Here is a 19,670-nt window from a genome sequence, read left to right as displayed (position 1 = left end):
AACTGTCCACTTGGCATGAACTTGCCCATTCTCACTGTTCCCATCGGCGGCCACTCTCGGGCATGGGCATCACCTGCTGACCCTGTGGGCATCTGAGTGCACTAGCCCAGCTCTAAAAGCTTAAGCTCTCCCTCTGAATTTGAATGCATCCCAGGTTATAGCATCGTCTCTGAGAACGTCACCCCAGAATTGCTGAAAACTCCCTTTAACCCCATAAGTCTTCTTCCCAGTGCAGCTAACCCTTTAAACAAGTGTCCTGACCTAGTTCCAGCTTCAAAGGAGCTGGCCAAGCCTGCTGTGTAATCCTGGCCTGGGGACCTTTGGATTAAGTCTACCAGACATGGGATATCATCTGTCCCCAGCTGGTAAACATAAGCAGAAGTGCCTCATGGCACAGTTTCTCTATAAAGTCTAGATTATTTTGTGAGTGGTAGACATGTTGAGGAAAACACTTTACATTTCCAGACAGTACAGCCTGTGGAAGATAATATATTCTCTGGGTGAATTACCCTGTCTTTTATTTTCTCTGAGTTCATTTCTTCCAAGCAGTAAAATGGTCTTCATGTCATTCAAACAGTGTTATCATCAGCCTCTCTATCCTTCCTCTGATTTTTCAAACCTAGGTTATATATGTACATTATATATATAAATATATATGTGAAACATAAAACATATAAATATACATACATACACTGTACTATATAAGTATTTGTATAAACTATGTACATATATTTTAATTTAATTATATGTTTATATGTGTGCATGCATGCTCAGTCACTCAGTTGTGTCTGACTCTTTGAGACTCCATGGACTGTAGCCCACCAGGCTCCTCTGTCCATGGAATTTTCCAGGCAAGAATACTGGAGGGAGTTGCCATTTCCTTCTCCAGGGGATCTTCCCCACCCAGGGATGGAACCCACATCTCTTGCTTCTCCTGCATTGACAGGCAGATTCTTGACCACGGCACCACCTGGGAAGCCCCTTCTATGTATATACCTTCATCCAAATTGTTTAGCCTGTGTGTCCAGTTTGGTCCCTGTCAACCAAGAAGAGGGAGGCAAATATGATGCAAACTTCCCACCTGAAAGGACAGAAGAGTTAGTGGGGGCCTAACTCCCTTACTGAGCAGCCATGCAGCCTTAGTAGGGTCATGTATCCTCCTAGGCCTTCAGTTTCCTCCCTGTGAAGTGATGATAATAGCTCTCCGGCCCCAGGCTGGTCATTTCACTCCCCAAGCACCCACAGGGGGCCAGGCCAGCTCCCAGCCCACCGGACTCAGGTTGAACAAAGCAGAGCTGGGCCCGCCCACCTGGGGGAATGGGGAGGGAGGTGACAGGAGGAGCCTGAGTCGGGGTGAGAAGGACTGGCCTCCCTCAGAGGGGCAGTGAGCTGTGCTCTTGAGGATGAGCAGGAATTAGAAGACAGGTTGATGCCATCCTAAGTGACCAGAAGTGGCTGTGAAAAGACCTGGGGCTGGAGGCAATGCTGGGGGGGTACAGACGGAGTGAGGAGGAGGAAGCAGGCCTTCCTCACCGCCGTGAGGACAGGATGGCGCAAACACCCCACAACCAAACGTCTTCCCACCATGTTGCTCTTCGCCCCCACAGGGCCGAGAACAGCCGCTTCTCTCTCCACTCTGGGGGCCGTGGGAGGCACTCAGCCGGTGAGGAGGGCCGCCATGTTGGCCCCGGCCCGGCCTCCCCCGCGGGCGGGAGCCGCGCACAAAGCCCGCTCTGTGGGGAGCTTCGGGGCAGACAGGCCCAGGGGAAGGAGGCGGAGCCAGCGATAGCTTCCCAGTGTCCGCGACGCTTCTCTGAACCTCTCAGGCCTCGCCGGCCTCCAGAAACAACATGCCATGGTCATCTCCCAGGGCCAAAGAAAATAACGCGGGGGTGGAGGCGAGGAGCTGGGAGGGGCCTGGAGGCTTGGCGAACACTCTCCATGGAAAGAAAGAAAGTGTGTCCTCCAAGGGCAGCGCCCAGATAGGTACCCCCCGGCGGGGTTCAGCTCAGGACTGGGCGGAAGAATTGCAAGGTTCATAAGTCTCTCGTGGGAATACCAGGGAGGTGGAGGCCCCGGGTTTACTCCAGCCAGAACTCAGCACATGGAAATACAGCCCACATGGAAAAGGCCGCCAGATTTTCCGAGGAGATCCTGGAGCCCCACCCCACGACTGATAGGGGTCCCTCCTCATCCAGCAACGTCAGCCTCTGCCATCGTGGCCAGATATTAACTCTGATTAAAAACTTAACCTAAGATCTGGGATCCTTTGCTGTAGTGCTTACACCCAGACAAACATCTCAAACATAAAATACAAAAAAAAAAAAACACCTATTAAGGGACTAAAAATAACTGCAAATTTGGGGCAAATGGCTGAAAGTGAAAGTTGTTCAATCCTGTCTGACTCTTTGTGACCCCATGGACTGCAGCCCAAGCCCACCAGGCTCCTCTGTCCATGGGATGTTTTAGGCAAGAAAATGAGTGGGTAGCCATTCCCTTCTCCAGGGGATCTTCCCGACCCAGGGATCAAAGCTGTGTCTCCTGCATCACAGGCAGATGCTTTACTGCCTGAGCCACTAGGGAAGCCCTAAATGATGAACAATAAAATACAAAAAGCCCTAAAATACAAAAAGGCCAAAACCCAACCACCACTTCTGAGGCACCAGAGCAGAAGCAGGGGACCACGCATGATCCCTGGGCTCAGCGCCTCCAAGGGGACGGGCAGACCACCTAAACCACCCCTCCCGCCTGACCCACCAGTTCGTCCCCTCCCTCACCCTACTTGAGAGACCAGGCTGACCCTCCTCCGGCATCTAGCAGGGACACCTGTTTCTTGTTCTCATTCCCTCCTGCTGCAGCCCAAGTCATAACCCTTGCCTGAATTCTGGTCTGGTCTCTTATCAATTTCTATTGATTAAAGAGTCCAAGGCCCCGAGTCTATAACAAACCTAGTGTTCAAGTTTGATCTCAATCCACTTCATGGTAGGATAAGAGATTTCTGGAAGGGCTTTGAGTTAGAAGGAGTCTCAGTTTCTTCCTATTATCCATGTGGGAGGATTTGAGGAAGCAAAGCTGGTGTAGGTCAGGGCACATAGTAGCCTGACCAACACAAATGGGTGCTTAGGGGCAGAGAAGCCATCTCCTGCTAGATATTAGAATTGCCACAGTTCATTTGGGGATAATGGCAGCAAATTCAGCATTTAAAGAGAGAATAGTAACAGCCTCGCTGCCATTTACTGTGGGGTCTAATTCATGAGAGACACTCTGTCATCCACACAGCCTGAGCCAGTCACCTCTACCTGGCTCTGCCTGCTGCTTTCTCCTCAGCCCTCTCCTTCTCTCTGGCTCTCCGCTGGCATCCAATTCTCCTTCCATATTTCATCTCTTCTCTGTACTGACCTCTGAACACCAGCATGATAGAATAGGAAGAGCACTGGCTTTCGAGTTCAGACTGGGGTTCATATCCCAACTCTGCCCACCACTGGCTGTGGGAACTTCAGCAGGTCCCCTGTGAACCTCGGATTCCTCCTGCGGAACAGGAACCAAACCTCCTATTCATCATGAATCCTTAGCTCACAATTTGTTGTTTCACACATAGTAGGTGTTCAGTGATAATCTTTGTTGTTGTTAAGTCGCTAAGTCATGTCCATTTCTTGGCAACCCCATGGACTGCAGCATGCCAGGCTTCCCCATCCTTCACTGTCTCCTGGAGTTAACTCAAACTCTTGTCCATTGAGTCAATGATGCCATGCAACCAGCTCATTTTCTGTCACCTGCCTTCTGCTCCTGCCCTCACTCTTTCCCAGCATCAGGATCTTTTCCAATGAGTCTGCTATTCACATCAGGTAACCAAAGTATTAGAGTTTCAGCTTCAGCATCAGTCCTTCCAATGAATATTCAGGGTTGATTTCCTTTAGGATTGACCGGTTTGATCTCCTTGCTGTTCAAGGGACTCTCAAGAGTCTTCTCCAGCACCACAGTTCAAAAATATCAATTCTTTGGTACTCAGCCTTCTTTATGGTCCAACTCTCACATCTGTACATGACTACTGGATAACCACCATTGCTTTGACTATATGGACATTGGTCAGCAAAGGTGCTTAATCATAATCTTAATAATAGCACTAAAAATCTTCTAGACTATTTTCTAAGTACTTTTATATATATTAACTCATTTAATCCACAGAACAACCCTATGATGTAGGGGCTATCATTATCCCTGTTTTACTGATGAGAAAACTGAAGCTTTTTGAATGAATGAACAAATGAATGAATGAGTACCATGGTAATTGCAAGATCTGTCAAAGTGCCTGACCAAGGACCTGGTCCCTCACCTCTTCCACACCTGATCTATCAACCTTTTAGTTTCTCCTGGCATTGGGACAGTCTGTTGAGCACCCGTCTCTGCCCCTGGGTCAGAACAGCCACCTCTCAGCCTCTTGGACAGGATGGTGCCCACCTCTGTCTGAGGGCATAGGGAGCTTTAATGAAGGAGTGAAGGGGATCTGGCCTTGGGATAGAAATTCCTCAAAACACCACCCAAACACAAAAACGGCAATATAACCAACACTTCCACCTCCCCCATCCCGTAGAGAAGCCTGCTCTGGTTATCCATGGTCTGCCAAACACTTGGGCAACATCTCAGCTACCCAAGACAGCTGGAGACAACACACAAACCAGTAGCTAGTGTGGGGCAGCTGTCCATAAAAGCAGAGGGAATCAAATCAGCTTCAAATGGTGCCTGGCACACCACAGGTATTTAATAAATATTAATCGATAATTTTCTATGTGCTCTGTAGTCTGTATACATTAGCCACAAACTCCAGAACAGCCCTGTGAGTGAAGCATATTATCCCCATTTTGCAGATAAGGAAACTGAGGTTTAAATATCTGTGGACCTTGTCCAAGTAGAAAGCCATGGAACCAGGATTAAAACCCAGGCTTGTCAGGCTCTAAAGTCTGTAATCTTGATGTCATGTTGTCTGAAACCAAATACCTGAAGGGACTTTTTTCTTTCTTCTCCCATAGTGACACCCTTCAAGGTACTTCCAAGCCATAATCAGGTTTCTCACCCCTCTCATTCCCTCTTCTGCCAATAAGTCTACACACAGGATGCCTCCAGTTTTCACTGCAGGATGGAAGGTTACTAGGGTCCTGGAAAAACACCCCAGGACAGGAGGCCCCATTGACTCACTGAACAGAGGATGAGGATGTTAACAAAACCAGAGCCTCCTTCAGGGGGCTTCTAATCCTCTCCCAGCTGTCATCCCTCACTTGTCTCTTCCTGGTGCAGCTTGCGACTCCTACTGGACGTCCGTCCACCCCGAGTACTGGACGAAGCGCCACGTCTGGGAATGGCTCCAGTTCTGCTGCGACCAGTACAAGCTGGACGCCAACTGCATCTCTTTCTGCCATTTCAACATCAGCGGCCTGCAGCTGTGCGGCATGACCCAGGAGGAGTTCATGGAGGCAGCCGGTGTCTGCGGGGAGTATCTGTACTTCATCCTCCAGAGCATCCGCTCACAAGGTCAGTGTCCAGAGCGCGGGGCCTCAAGGACAGGGGCTCGGGATTGGGACCAAATGACTCTGAGGTCCTGCCCTACCATACGACCCATGTGGCAATATTTTATTAACTGCAACTGTTAACCCAGATCCTCTACTAACCAGAGCTTTCCATACCTAGAAGTTCTAGCACGCTAGAATCAGAGATTGGGAGAGAGGGTGAGTACCAAGGAAGTAGGTTGAGTCCATTTAAAAAAAAAAAAAGAAAGAAAGAGAAATAAAACTGAAACATCTTCAGGGATTGCCCAGGAACCAACTGATACAAAATATTATGTTCATAAAGATTGGTAGCCATGAAAAGTGGACAGAAAGAGACTTTGGCTTGACCTTTCATTAAGCAGCAGAAGAAAATTAACTGGACTCTTTACCTTCTCTGTTTCCAGGGAGGCTCAACTAATTGCAATTTCCTTTCATCACATTCCTAGTGGTCAAGGATCAATTGGCCACAAGGTGGCGACAGTATCTTTATTTAACACATAACATGCCCTGAAAGGGGGTCTTCCCTGCTAGCTCAGTTGATAAAGAATCTGCCTGCATTGAGGGAGACCCTGGCTTGATCCCTGGGTCGGGAAGATCCCCTGGAGAAGGGAAAGGCTACCCACTTCAGTATCCTGGCCTGAAGAATTCCATGGACAGTATAGTCCATGGGGTCACGATAAGTCGGACATGACTGAGTGACTGTCACTTCGTGCCCTGAAAGGGGCTTCCCAGATGATGCCAGTGGTAAAGCAGACTCTTGCCTACACAGGAGACATAAGAGATGGGAGCTGAGTCCTTGAGCTGGGAAGATTCCCTGGACGAGGGCATGGCAACCCGCTCCAGTACTCTTGCCTGGAGAATCCCATGGAGAGAGGAGCCTGATGGGCTACAGTCCCTGGGACTGCACAGAGTCAGACACGACTGAAGAGACTTAGCATGCACACACATGCCCTGAAAGAGTAAAATATATATAGACAGGTTTTTTAAATCTGGAAAAGCTTTTTGAGAACATATAATTCTGTTTTCCCTTATCACAGATAAAGGGACTGAGGACCCAAGTGGTTAAGTAACTTCTCCAGGGTCACACAGAAAACAAGGCTGATTCGTGGAAAGTCAGTACAAAGCAAGGGCTGCGAGATCAAAAAGACCTTTGTTCCTACCCTGGCTCTAATACATCAGAGCCACAGGACCTCCGGCACATGGTTAAACCTCTGTGAATCTCCATTGTCTCACCTCTAGGGTGGGGTAATGATACACACATCCTCAGTCTCCTTGACAGGAGTCAGTGAAACATTACCTGGCATAAGCAGATAAGGAGCCGAATACAGTGAATGACACCTGCTTTTGTCATAATGAATATAACCAAGAAGAAAAAATAATAAATAAAGGAAAGATATTTCAGCTCAATTTAAGGAGACATTTCTAAAAACACCTTCTTTTATTTCATGTATGGTCAAGTCCCTTCACTGTTCACCTGAAACTATAACAACATTGTTAATTGGTTATACTCCAATACAAAATGTTTTAAATGTTTTTTAAAAAGTCAAATTAAAAAAAAAATAGAAAGGCTGTTTCAAAGTTATCATAGGTGGGAGGCTCCCCATCACTGGAGGTAATCAAGCAACCTAATGGTCCCTTGCTTGATGGAGGTGCTGTGACAGGGATTCCTATTTGGGGAGAAACCCAAAGAGGACCTTCCAGCTCTGAGATTCTTTGCCCCCACCTTGATCTTCCCCATCATGAGTGCCTAAGGGCACAAAAGCCCAGGACGGGGGCCCTCAGGCACTGCTTGGCTTCTGGCCTCGGAACCATGACCTCGTGAGGGCAAGGAAGGGACAAACAGACCTGCTGTCCCTTGATTTCCAGTCCGTACTTGACTATTGCCAGTGCCAGTGACCCACCAGGGTCAGTGTTCTGCAGAGAGTGGGCCTTCCAGGAAACAAGGCAAGTCTGAGCAAATCACAGAGGCTTAGGGAGGAGGCAGGCTCCATTTGGAACCCTTCCAAGGGAACAGCCTTGCACAAGAATGCCAGGACCACAGAGGAGAGCAGCCCATCTAGGAGAAGATGCAGCTTGGCACTGCCAGCCTCAGTCAAAGGTCAAGTCAGTCACGTTTGTCTTCAGGTCCCTGCAGGTCCTGTGCTGGGATCTCCTCTCTGGGGCCCTTCTGTTCCAAGCAATTGTTGCATCAAAACGTACCTTTCCCTGGTCCCATCACCTCCAGGTCTGTGCAAAATGGATAAGTGAAAAACCAGCTGGTTTTTAAACCGGCCACAAGTTGCCTCTTCTTATTCTAAAGGATTCTAGGAGCCACAAAGCCACCCCCAGTGATGGTCTTTCAGGCAGTCTGCAGGCCAGGGCGGTTATGGTGTTGAGCAGTGAGATTGCTCCATCAGCCTGCTCAGTTCTCAGATCTCTAATGTTTCTCGGGTGGGAATGTGTAAAGTGTATTGAAATGCAGATATTGTGACCAAAGTTTCCAGGGTCCCAATCTGCCCAGGACATAGTGTCTTCACCTGTTATCCTGTTTTTTATCCTTAAAAGAGTCCTTGTTTGGACTATAAGTTATATGTTAAACTGGTTATTACCTAGGTTAGGCCTGACATGTGTACATGCGTGCTAAGTCACTTCAGTCGTGTCTGACTCTGTGCAACCCTGTAGACTGTAGCCTGCCAGGTTCCTCTGTCCATGGGATTCTCCAGGCAAGAACACAGGAGTGGGTTGCATACTCTCCACCAGGGCATCTTCCCGCGTTTTGTCTCTATGCCCAGTGTGTGGTCTGGCTCCACAGGCACTGCGATGGGATTTAAGGGCCCAGAATCAGAGGGACCCTGGTCCCTGAGCACAGGGTCGGTGGGAAGGGAGGAGGAAGGAGGCGGCTCCCCAGCGGGGAGAGGAAGATCCCCCGGCAACCCCGCCTGTTCTTGGGAAGAAGGAACAGTGTATGGCTGACCAGAACCAGTCATTCCGAGAACCAGCGACCCTAGGAGTCAGCAGTCAAAGCTGTGCCCTGTTCCCATCTTCTCAGTAAACGGAAACTGGCCCTCACGTTGAACGCCACGTTAGAAAATGGATGTCCTCTGGCCTGTGGTGCTGCGTGAAAACATGATCCGAAAGTCCTCATCCAGCCTCAACCCACCCCCCCACCTTCAGAGGAGAACAGCAGTCTCCAGGCCCCTCTTTGAATCCTCACGTCGGGTTTCTTAAGGCCTTCTGTGTCCATTCTTGTGTCCATTGTAGACCAGCAAGTCACAAGTGTTCAAATCCCTGAGGGGTCAGAGGTCACAACCCAGATCATAGACAACCCCAACAGGGCGGTCAGGGTGGTTTTGTCACATGTTGCAGGCAAGGAACACAAGCCTGGAGGCTGGGTGACTGGCAAGTCTGCACAAGGGTCCGTGACTCAAACCAGTGCAGAGCTCAGGCCTCCTGACCCCAAGCTAGGACTCGCTCCCAAAAGCCACTCAAAAAATTCTAGAGACTGCTGGGAGGCCTGGCCCAGGGCTCTCCCAGGGTAACTTTTAAAAACAAAGAGATTGGGGGATTTCCTGGTGGTCCAGTAGTTAGGAATCGGCGCTTTCACTGCTGGGGCCCTGGTTTGATCCCCGGTTGGTGAACTAAGAGCGCATAAGCTGTGCAGTGGCCAGAAAAGCACCAAGGAGGTTGTATCTCTCAGGAGTGGCTTTGGGGTGGCCCTATAAGGGCCAGGTGGTCTGCAAGTTTCCTTGTGAAATAAAACTACCCTGCAGAGGGTAAAATCACTCCCCTTCTGCCCAGCACCTCCCCTTCTGGCCTGGACGCAGAAACCAGGGTTGTATGCCATGGTTAATGGATTTCTTTTTCTTTCCCAGGTTACTCCTTTTTTAATGATCCCGATGAGACCAAGGCCACCCTCAAAGACTGTAAGTAACCAAGTTCACGCTGCTGTGCCAAGGCTGTCGTGGTGCACATGGGCTTGATGGTTCTTGTAGGACTTCACTCAAAGGCTGACAACCTGAAACAGTGGGAGACTAAGAGAAGATGGCAGGAGCAACATGGTGGACAGAGCATGGGGCTTGGGTCTGTGGCTTCTTTATCCTCCCCTAGACTCAATTTCTTTGTCTATAATATGGTCAGACCCTCACTGGGTCATGATGAGTTCAAGTAACAGTGCGTATAAAGTGCCTAACGTATGCCAGCAGCCTAATTGCTCCAAATACTGGTACCCATTAGCAGTAAAAAATCATAATTACAAATTACTAACTGTTAGAGGCCTTGTGGTTGAGAATGTCTAAAAATCAGAGCTCATTAAGCAGATCTCATTTATAATTATAAAGCAATGGAGGATCTCAAATGGCCTTGTTGACTGAAAATTAACCCTCATGGTTTTACTTCTGCAGGTGGAGAAGGTTTAGGAAAGGGAACTTTGGAGCTTTCATTTTTTAAAGCTGATGATGATGATTGCTCTTGGTTATTGAGACCCTCTCAAAGGTCCTGGCCTGGGGGCCTGACCAACCAGGACAAAGTGGCATCCATCTGGGGATTTCAAGCAATGTTCCCATCCATCTTCAATAACTGTAAGATTAAGTTAATAGCCATGGTGGCCGTTTGTGAAACCCTTACTGCGTGCCCAGCATGCTGCCAGGCCAGATATTCTACATCCATTGTTATTTCAGTTCAGTTCAGTTCAGTCTCAGTTGTGTCTGACTCTTTGCAACGCCATGGACTGCAGCACACCAGGCTTCCCTGTCCATCACCAACTCCCAGAGCGTGCTCAAACTCATGTCCATCGAGTCGGTGATGCCATCCAATCATCTCATCCTCTGTCATCCCCTTCTCCTCCCACCTTCGATCTTTCCCAGTATCAGGGTCTTTTCCAGTGAGTCAGTTCTTCCCATCAGGTGGCCAAAGTACTGGAGCTTCAGCTTCAGCACCAGTCCTATTCAGGACTGACTGCCTTTGGGATTGACTGGTTTGATCTCCTTGCAGTCCAAGGGACTCTCAAGAGTCTTCTCCAAAACCACAGTCCTCATATATAACCTCACTGTTTTTATTTTTTAATTTTTGTTGGAATATAGTAGCTTTACAGTGCTGTGTTAGTTTCTACTGTGCCACAAAGCGAATCTTCTGTATGTAAACATAGATGCCCTCTTTTATTTTGGATTTCCTTCCCATTTAGGTCACCACAGAGCACTGAGTAGGGTTCCCTGAGCTATACAATACCTTCTCATTAGTTATTTATTTTATACTTCGTATCAATAGTGTGTATATGTCAATCCCAATCTCCCAATTCATTCCATCCCCTGCTTTCCTCCTTTGGTGTCCATATGTTTGATTTCTACATCTGTCTCTATTTCTGTTTTGCAAATGAGATCATCTATACTAGTTTCCAAGATTTTACATGTATGTGTTAATATATGTGCTGACTTCCCTGGTGGCTCAGAGGTTAAAGTGTCTGCCTGGAATGCAGGAGACCAGGGTTTGATCCCTGTGTTAATATATGATATTTGTTTTCCTCTTTCTGACTTATTTCACTCTGTATGATGGTCTCTTGGTCCATCCACATCTCTACCAATGAATAACTTCACTAGATAGTAGCATTATCCCCATTTGCTACTATGGAAACTGGCAGTGCTGGAACTCACAAGTCACACAAGTCATTGCAGAGCTGAGATTCCAACTCCTCTTCTCAAGGTCTATGCTCTCATACGCTGTGCTCTGCACCACATGCCCACAGGTGCACACACATGCACGCACGCGTGCCCCCAGACTCTTGTGCTCACTCTGCTGTCCACTCAGTTGAGACCTAGGACTCAGGATTCCTCTGGGTCTGGGCCTGGTGCCACAATGATTCAGAGAACAAGGGATTTTTGACTTACACCCAACAAGTTAGGAAACTGTCAGAAGGGGCTGAAGGGATGCACCCCAGCCCTTCTCCACTTGTTCTCTCCTCTCCCCTGCCCTGCCCCACCCCCACCTCAGAAGAGCCAGTGAACCAAGCCTGCAGGCCCAGCCTCGCTGCCGGGCACGTCTCGCGTTGGCCCGAGATGCAGGCTCTGTGACTGGACTGTTGGCCTCCTGGGGACATGTGCGTGACAAGCTCAGTGTAGACACTGCCCCTCCAGTCTATCCCAGCTTCTGGAGGACAGCGAGCGTGATTTCAGTCAACGACAGGGAACATATCCTCTGGCCACACTTTACCAGTCTCCAGTTTCAAGGCAAACAAACCTCTCCAAATCCCACAGACAGCCTGGGCCCTGTTCCCATTGGCTGTGTCAGGCACAGCCCCGCCGTGGGGACACATTCAACATGAAGGTCAGTGTGAGGCAGGGAGAGCAACCCTCAGACTCTGTGGACCTCTGCAGAGAAGCTTGGGGTGGGGCGGGGCTCGCCATGCTGCTGCCGCCGCTGCCGCCTTGGGGAGCTTTGGACATGGGAACCTCCCTCAACCTGGCCACCCAGTGATGGCTTCAGCTCCTCTATCCCCACCCCCAGCCCCACCCCCAACCAAGCTGGGCCTCCAGCCTTAGCTGACCCTTGACTAACGTCAAATCCACCGCTGAGAAGTAGGAATGGATAGAGCAGGACTGTTTGTCTCTGGCAAGACCCACAGGTGGAAACGCCCGCCGTCCCACCCACCTCGCTTCTTGCTGATCAATCCTGTGTCCACCCCATCCAGCCACATAGTTTCCGTCCAAAGCACGTGGGGGAAATCTTAAGAATTAAAAAGGTGACTCTCTTCCACCTGTACTTGCCATTTGGGTGTTTCAGTGAAAGCTGTTGTCCAGTCCCCAGTTAATAGTTCACCTTTGTTTATCTTGACCGCTTCATTTGTTTTCTCTCTTCCTGAAAGATTAAATTGAAACAAAGGCCAGGCCTGCTCTGCAGGCGACGCCGCAGAGCATGGCACCGGATCTGAGAGGAGGGTGAAACCCTTTCTCCGTCTTGGTCAACTGACCATCAGCCCTGCTCACCTCTGTTCACCTCTCTCCGCCTGGCAGCATCTCCGCTGTCAGCTGATGTCTCCTGAGCGTTCACTGTGGTTTGGCCTGTGCGCTTGGGCCTATTTTCCCACAGTGATACAATCCTAGGCTGTAACATAGGAAATAGCAGAGGGGAGGCCGAAGGGACCCCGAACACTGAAGTCACGCGTTCATGTCATTGTTCGTTCCAGTGAACCATGCGCTGCAGTTACTTGAGCTGAGGGCTCCGATGCCAGAAAATTAGACATGATCTCAGCTCTGCCATTAGGCAGGCTCCCCAAACGTCTCCAGGGCTCACTCCGTCCTGCTCAGCTGTCTTCTTGTCCAAGAGCTTTCTCTGTTGGCTCCTGTTATGATCACAGTGCCGCTCAGCCCCTTCACCACCACCTTGATCCTTTCACACTACTACTGCGTCTTTCTCCGCCGCGTTTATCACCAATATGGGTTTGTCCACTGGCTGTTCCCTCCCACTTGGGCCTAAGTCCCCTGAGAGGAGAGACTGGGACCTGTTTCGTGTGGTCCCTCAGGAGCCTGTGAGTGAGGGGCCTCCAGTGAGACACCTCTGTCTTCTTATATGTGAAGTGGGGAGAGTGAGAAACATACATCGTAAGGGTGGGTGAGATTGGGTGACCACCTGGCCACAGCAGATGTTCAACACACTTTAATTATTCACTGAGTATCTGTTGGACACTTGCCATGAGAGAGACGCTGAAGTAGTAGTTGTGGACATCTGCCTGGAACAGAACTGCTTTAGGTCCAAGTCCCGGCTCCACCTCTCTGGGTGAAACCCTGAAACTCTCTGGGCTTCAGTTGCTCCTCAGTAAAGGAAAAAAAGCAACAATACCTCAAGGAGTCTTGGCAAAGATGAAATGAGATACTGTCTGTGAAGCTCTCACCAAGCACTTGGTATTTAGAGGCACTGGGCATTTAGAAGCACTCATCTGCTTGCAGTGCAGGCACCCAGGTTCGATCCCTGGGTCAGGAAGATCCCCTGGAGAAGGGAATGGCAACCCACTCCAGTATTCTTGCCTGGCGAACCCCATGGACAGAGGAGCCTAGCAGGCTACAGTTCACAGGGTCACAAAGAGTTGGACATGACTGAGCGACTAACACTTTCCATGAATATCAGCTGTCAGTTCAGGTGACCAACAGTCGACGTGAACCTTTACAATAGAGGGATAGTGGGTCCAGTGCTGGACACTGAGGAACGCACAGGTGCTGTGGGACAGAGAAGGGTGGGTTCCAAGAAGCCTTCCTGAAGAGTTTTGTGAGAACGGAGTCGGTTGGGTGGAAGTGGGAGGCAGGGAGCCTGTGCAAAGGCCCTGAGGCAGGAGAGAGTCAAGCCTTATTGGGACCATCTGACCCAAGAAGGAAGGAGTTGAGAAGCAGCAAGAGATAAACCTGGAGAACCAGGTGGAGGTCTGGGTGTGAAAGGCCAGATTGACATGGCAGCCTCTGCCCAGGAGACCACAGGGCACTATTGCAGGCTGTCACCCCACGGAGTGACAAGACTCACGGGCACTGAGACTGGCCACCCTGGGCAGTGGTGCAGTGCATGGGACACCATTCCCTCCCCGGACAGCATACTTATTTTGTCATTCAGGAGTTATAGCATCGCCTCCCTACAACAGGGATGGTGAGAATAGTGCAGTACAGTACATGGCTGTGCCACAGCATTTATTAAGCACTTACTGTATGCCCCGCACTGTGCTAGGTTCTGGAGATACACATGGGAACACAAATCCCTGCCCTCTAGTGGGGAGAGTCAGCCAGTGAACAAAATAAATACATAATATGTTCCAGGGCAAAAAATAGAACTAGGACCCGGAGTGCGGAGTAGGGTGAGTGTGTGCACTTCCGGCTCAGGCAGTCAGAGAGGGCCTCCCTGAAACGGTGACTTTGAGCAAAGGTGGCGGTGAGAGCATGAGGCTGTGGACACCCCAGGGAAGAGCACTCGGGGCCAAGGGAGCGAGTGCCCCGAGGCAGGAGGTGCCTGTGAGTTTCAGAAGGAGCTGGGAGGCCACTGCGGCTGGAGTGGAGGGAGCAGGGCGATGTGGGGATGGGGAGGGGTGGTCTGCTGCCACCTTTTAGATTTTAATCATATACATGTTGTGTTTTTTTTTGTGTGTGTGGCTCAAACAACATTCATTATTTACACACAGGCAATGTGGGCAGAGCTCCGCATGGGAGGCTTGCACACCATGCAAGGCATCCAAGTCCTGCATTTGAGGAGGGGGAGGGGAGGCCATGGAGAAGGGAGGTGGGGATGAGAGGGGGAAGGGAGGTGGGAAGGGAGAGCTGGAGGATCCTCTTCCAAGACTCCACTTGCAGGGCTGGCCATTGGACCCAGCTGTGACCTGGTCTGTGACGTCTTCCTGCCAGCCTTGGGAGTCTCGGGGCGTGAATTCTGGGCTCCGTTCACGGCCCATATTGGAGGTGTGAGGACCGCAGACTCTACCCGTTGACAGGAGAAGGACCACCCTGCTAGAAGCCTCTGTGGACATTTAGCTGTGGCTTCTAAATGGAGAAGGAAATGGCAATCCACTCCAGTACTCTTGCCTGGAAAATCCCATAGACAGAGAAGCCTGGTAGGCTGCAGTCCAGGGGGTCGCTAAGAGTTGGACACGACTGAGCTACTTCACTTCACTTCACTTCACTTCTAAATGGAAGGCCAGATTTTTTATATCGGAGTATAGTTGATAAACAATGTTGTGTTCAGCAAAGTGATTCAGTTATACCTATGCATGTATCTCTTTTTTTTTCAAATTCTTTTCCCATTTAGACTGTTACATAATTATGCAACTATACCCCTGTCTCAGACTGCTACAGCCTGAGTTCTAATCTAACCCTGCATTGATTTCATGCTTTGCTTTCTGCTCTTCATAAGCTGTAGTCTCTTTGCTTTTCCTTGTGTCCTTTTTGGTCTGTTCTCCACACACTAGCCGGAGGGATCGTCTTAAAGTGTGGATCTTGTCAAAGTCCTCAGTCTTCACTCGCCCTTATCAGGTGCCCGCGTGACTTGTCAGCAGCTAGCTGCCCCTGAGGGCACCTCCTGCCCTCCCTAGCACCCCACGGTCCCCTTGGCTTTGCACTGCTGCTCCTTCCCTCTGAAACCCTCTCCCACCTCCTGACATAAGCATGACTGTGTTCCCTCTAGGAGACCCGCCCTGGCCACCCCATCTAGATGCAGCAGGTGCTTTCGCCTGCCTCCATTCTCTATCTAATGCCTCCTTCCTTCATAACACATCAGAGGCGATTTGTGTTTCACTTGTATTTTCCTTGCCCTATAGTCCTCAGCCTCTACCTGAGCGAGGACCAAGTCTGCTTTGTTTGCTTTCTGTTTCCAGCTCAGAGCCTGGAATCTGACACACAGTTGGGCCCCAGTGTTGAATACATATTCTCCTGAAACCTACTAATTATCCCCAGAAGAGCCAGCACTAGCTGTCTCCTGCCATGAAGGTGTCCGATTAATAGCTGCTCATTTGGTGTGACTTGAGGTCAGAATGTAGCCTCTAGATTTCTTCCTGCAGCTGTAAATCACTCTGTTGCAGATGCTGATTCCAGTTGCTTGAAAACAAGTGGCATCAAAAGTCAAGACTGTCACAGTCATAGTCGAACAAGTAAGTGTGCTGATGTCATTTGTCGTGGCTAATTTCTTGAAACCATTCATGAGACAACATCATCTACTGCAGTAAGCTTTGAGACCCAGTGTTTGAGCAGGACTAGTTATTTCCCAAACAACACAGCAGAGAAACTGATAATTACTTTTATAAGTGTTATCAAATTTTTCTTTTCTCTTGGAAGTGGTAATAGGAGAATTAAAGTAAGTAAATGTTTTAGCCAGATTGAATTTCTAAAGAAGGGTTTATTCCTCCTGGTCTACTGTGGATCCTTCTCTCAACGGTACTCCAGGATAATAGCAATTCTGTTAGCTTTCCCAGCACTGAGACAGATCTACAGGGTCAATCCTGCTGGGCTTGGGTCTAACCATTTAACACGTATTAAATCATGATCCTCTAACCTGTGCTATGAGATAGGTACTCTTACTAACCCACTTGAGAGAGACAATGTCTAGAGAGATTTGGTTATAGGCTCGAGTCAGTTTTAACGACGATACAATGGAACAACAGAAATACCAGTTTTTCATGAAAAACACAACTGTAGGATTAGTCCAGCCAGAAGGTTGTAGCTATGGGGCCTCAGTAGAACCATACTGCTTGTCAGAAAGAAGAATGAAAGCATCATTCGACTGTCACGTCGTTAATTCCATAAGAAATGGTCGGGAGTTCCATAGAGCAGGGAAGCTTCATGAACCAATATTGCTGGTTGCCGTAAATTTTGTGTCTCTGTGGGTGTTTTGTAATTGTTTTAGCAGAAGAGAACATTTCACAGCTCAGTAAGGCTCCAAGTAGAGCGTTTGGTCATAACTTTGGGACATAACTCCAAGAAGGAGGAATTCTCATGGTTTCATAAGAAGTTGTATGACTCAAAAATTTTAATTTTTCACTTTTTTTTTTTTTGCTTCCTTAAAGGCCTCCAGAGTTCTCATCTATGGGAATTTGTGCGAGATCTGCTTCTATCTCCTGAGGAAAACTGTGGCATTCTGGAATGGGAAGATAGGGAACAAGGTATTTTTCGGGTGGTTAAATCAGAAGCCCTGGCGAAGATGTGGGGACAAAGGAAGAAAAATGACAGGATGACGTATGAAAAGCTGAGCAGAGCTCTGAGGTAAGTGAACAGCACGAGATGCCGTGAGTCTGCCAGCACAGTCATATAAAATGGTCAGCCACAGAAAACTGGGCTGCCCAGGTGGCGCTAGTGTTAAAGAACCCGCTTGCCAGCGTTGGGGACGTAAGAGATGCGGGTTCGATCCTGGGGTCGGGAAGATCCCCTGGAGGTGGGCATGGCAACCCACTCCAGTATTCTTGCCTGGAGAATCCCGTGGACAGAGGAGCCTGGCAGGCTACAGCCCAGAGGGTTGCAGAAGAGTCAGACACGACTGAAGCAACAGCACACACATAGAAAATTACACGGCTGTCTTTACTTGATAACCAAAAGGTCATGAGACTACACTTTGGGTCTTAGTTTCAGGTGAGATTAGGGTTTGTAAACTGACACGCCATCCTTGCCCTTCTTGGCAGTGTTCCCAGGGGATCACTCTGAGGCCATCACACATACACACACATTTTGAACTGCATGTGGTGAGGCTCAGTCTTCAGGATGTCTGGGAAAGGTTTAAGTGTAAGTTGATAAGAGGGTGTGAAAATACCAGGGCAACCACAGACTGGCCCTGCCAGCTGAGAGGAACGAGGGGGGAGCTTGTGTTTTGTCGCTTTCCCGCGGTGTGAACCTGCCCCCCTATGCTTCTCTTCTGCTGTCTTCGCAGGTACTACTATAAAACCGGAATTTTGGAACGGGTTGACCGAAGATTAGTGTACAAATTTGGAAAAAATGCACATGGGTGGCAGGAAGACAAGCTATGATCTGCTCCATCATCCAGCTCGTTTAATGGATTTCTGTCTTTTTCAAACAATAGATTGCAATAGACATTGGAAAGTCCTTTAAAAAAAAAAAACACCTGCCAACGTGCTGATAAAATTTCTCCACATCTCAGCTTACGTTTGGATTCAGAGTTGTTGTCTGTTTGGGGGTAATGGCTGCAACCCTTAAGCAATTCTTTTTTTTTTTTTTTTAATCCAAGGGAGGAGGGAATGACCTTTTGTGGTACCCTGATCAAACATCACTTCCCTAGTGAAGAGTTGCAGAACCACAATGCCCAGTGCCATCAGTGCTGCTCAGAGAAAAAGGATCCAATTCTGCCATTTAGAGGCTCATCTGGTGCTCCCACTCCAAAGGCTCCAAAGTTTTCACGTCGGTAACTGTGGCAGCTCAAAAAGCAAAAAAAAAAAAAAAAGTGATTAGTTTGTAGTTAACATAGTAGGAGAGGTGAGATGTGATAAGATAGACATATTTTAAATCGTTAAAAGTCAAATTCCATAGTAAAGTTTCTTAATTGGTAAAGGAGCTAGGCCATCAGGCTGATACATAATTGGATTTAGCACAGTAAACTTTCTTAACCAGAATATCTTTTTAGCCGCTCAGCAAAACCCCCATGGCCATCTATCCAGGCTAACACACTTAAAATTAGGCACATTCTTAATTCTTGCTGAATTTATTCCCCCTCTTCTCCAGGGTAGGGAGCATCAGATGTGCAAAGAGTTAATCAACAGACGCTTGCATCAATTTCTAAACCACTACTGTTTCTATGGTTCAAGCTGTCAATACAATAAAATCATAATTCACTGATTCTGTTTGTGGGCAAGACATTAAACCTTTATAGAGCCAGGAATTTCCTGACGGCTCTGTAACAGGCAATTAAACTATGAGTCTCTCGTTTTGTTTTCCTACCTGATGGGTACGCAAGCTCTCAAATGCATATTTCCGCGACAAAAATAGTGACGGTGGATTTACACCAGTGAACGTTCACGGGTTAAAGTCTGCACTGACGTTTCCTCATCGGTCACTGGTAGGCGAACCATTAGTGACTCCAGCGAGGTGGACTGCCCCCAGGACCCCTTCCCCAGAGCAGGAAGCTTCATGTGACGAGGCACTGAGCCACAAGATGGACTGAGGGCCTCCATCGTAGAGTTTCACGTCAAAAGTAACTTGTTTTTAAAAAATGTGAATGACTGTGAAATAATCTATTTTTTGGATTCATGTGTTTCCCAGGTGGATACAGTTTATAAACAATGTGAATAAAATATTTAACATGTTACACTGTCTCTGGATTGTTCAGTTTAGCAAGGCCGGCTCAGCAAACATTGCTCAGATGCCAAGTTGTGTTCAACTCTTTGTGACCCCATGAACTGCAGCACACCAGGCTTCCCTGTCCTTCACCATCTCCCGGAATTTGCTCAAACTCATGTTCCATTGAGTTGGTGATACCATCCAACCATTTCATCCTCTGTCACCCCCTTCTCCTCTTGCCCTCAATCCTTCCCAGCATCAGGGTCTTTTCTAATGAGTTGACTATTCGCATCAGGTGGCCAAAGTATTGAAGTTTCAGCTTCAGCATCAGTCCATCCAATGAATATCCAGGGTTGATTTCCTTTAGGATTGACTGGTTTGATCTCCTTGCTGTCCAAGGGGCTCTCAAGAGTCTTTTCCA

General features: G+C 48.5%; 1 protein-coding gene across 4 annotated transcripts in view; it reads left to right on the top strand.

The window, feature by feature from the left end:
- The window catches only part of ELF5 (E74 like ETS transcription factor 5), a 50,185-nt gene extending 30,908 nt beyond the window's left edge, over window positions 1–19,277 (top strand). For 3 of the 4 annotated variants that reach the window (XM_040258990.1, XM_040258992.1, XM_040258991.1), the window contains exons 3-8: window positions 5,293–5,526; window positions 9,392–9,442; window positions 9,920–10,096; window positions 16,054–16,122; window positions 17,035–17,230; window positions 17,889–19,277. In XM_040258990.1, the coding sequence (XP_040114924.1) occupies window positions 5,293–5,526; window positions 9,392–9,442; window positions 9,920–10,096; window positions 16,054–16,122; window positions 17,035–17,230; window positions 17,889–17,985 (824 nt within the window). In that variant the 3' untranslated portion in view covers window positions 17,986–19,277. The remainder of the gene's footprint in view (window positions 1–5,292; window positions 5,527–9,391; window positions 9,443–9,919; window positions 10,097–16,053; window positions 16,123–17,034; window positions 17,231–17,888) is intronic. The other variant, XM_040258993.1, reaches the window with a different exon arrangement.
- Window positions 19,278–19,670: the final 393 nt, after the last annotated feature.

The sequence above is a fragment of the Oryx dammah genome, unplaced genomic scaffold, assembly GCF_014754425.2.
Source record: "Oryx dammah isolate SB20612 unplaced genomic scaffold, SCBI_Odam_1.1 HiC_scaffold_17, whole genome shotgun sequence".
Lineage (NCBI taxonomy): Eukaryota > Metazoa > Chordata > Mammalia > Artiodactyla > Bovidae > Oryx > Oryx dammah.
Note: the sequence above shows the minus strand (reverse complement) of the source record. Positions and strands in the feature narration are given on the sequence as shown.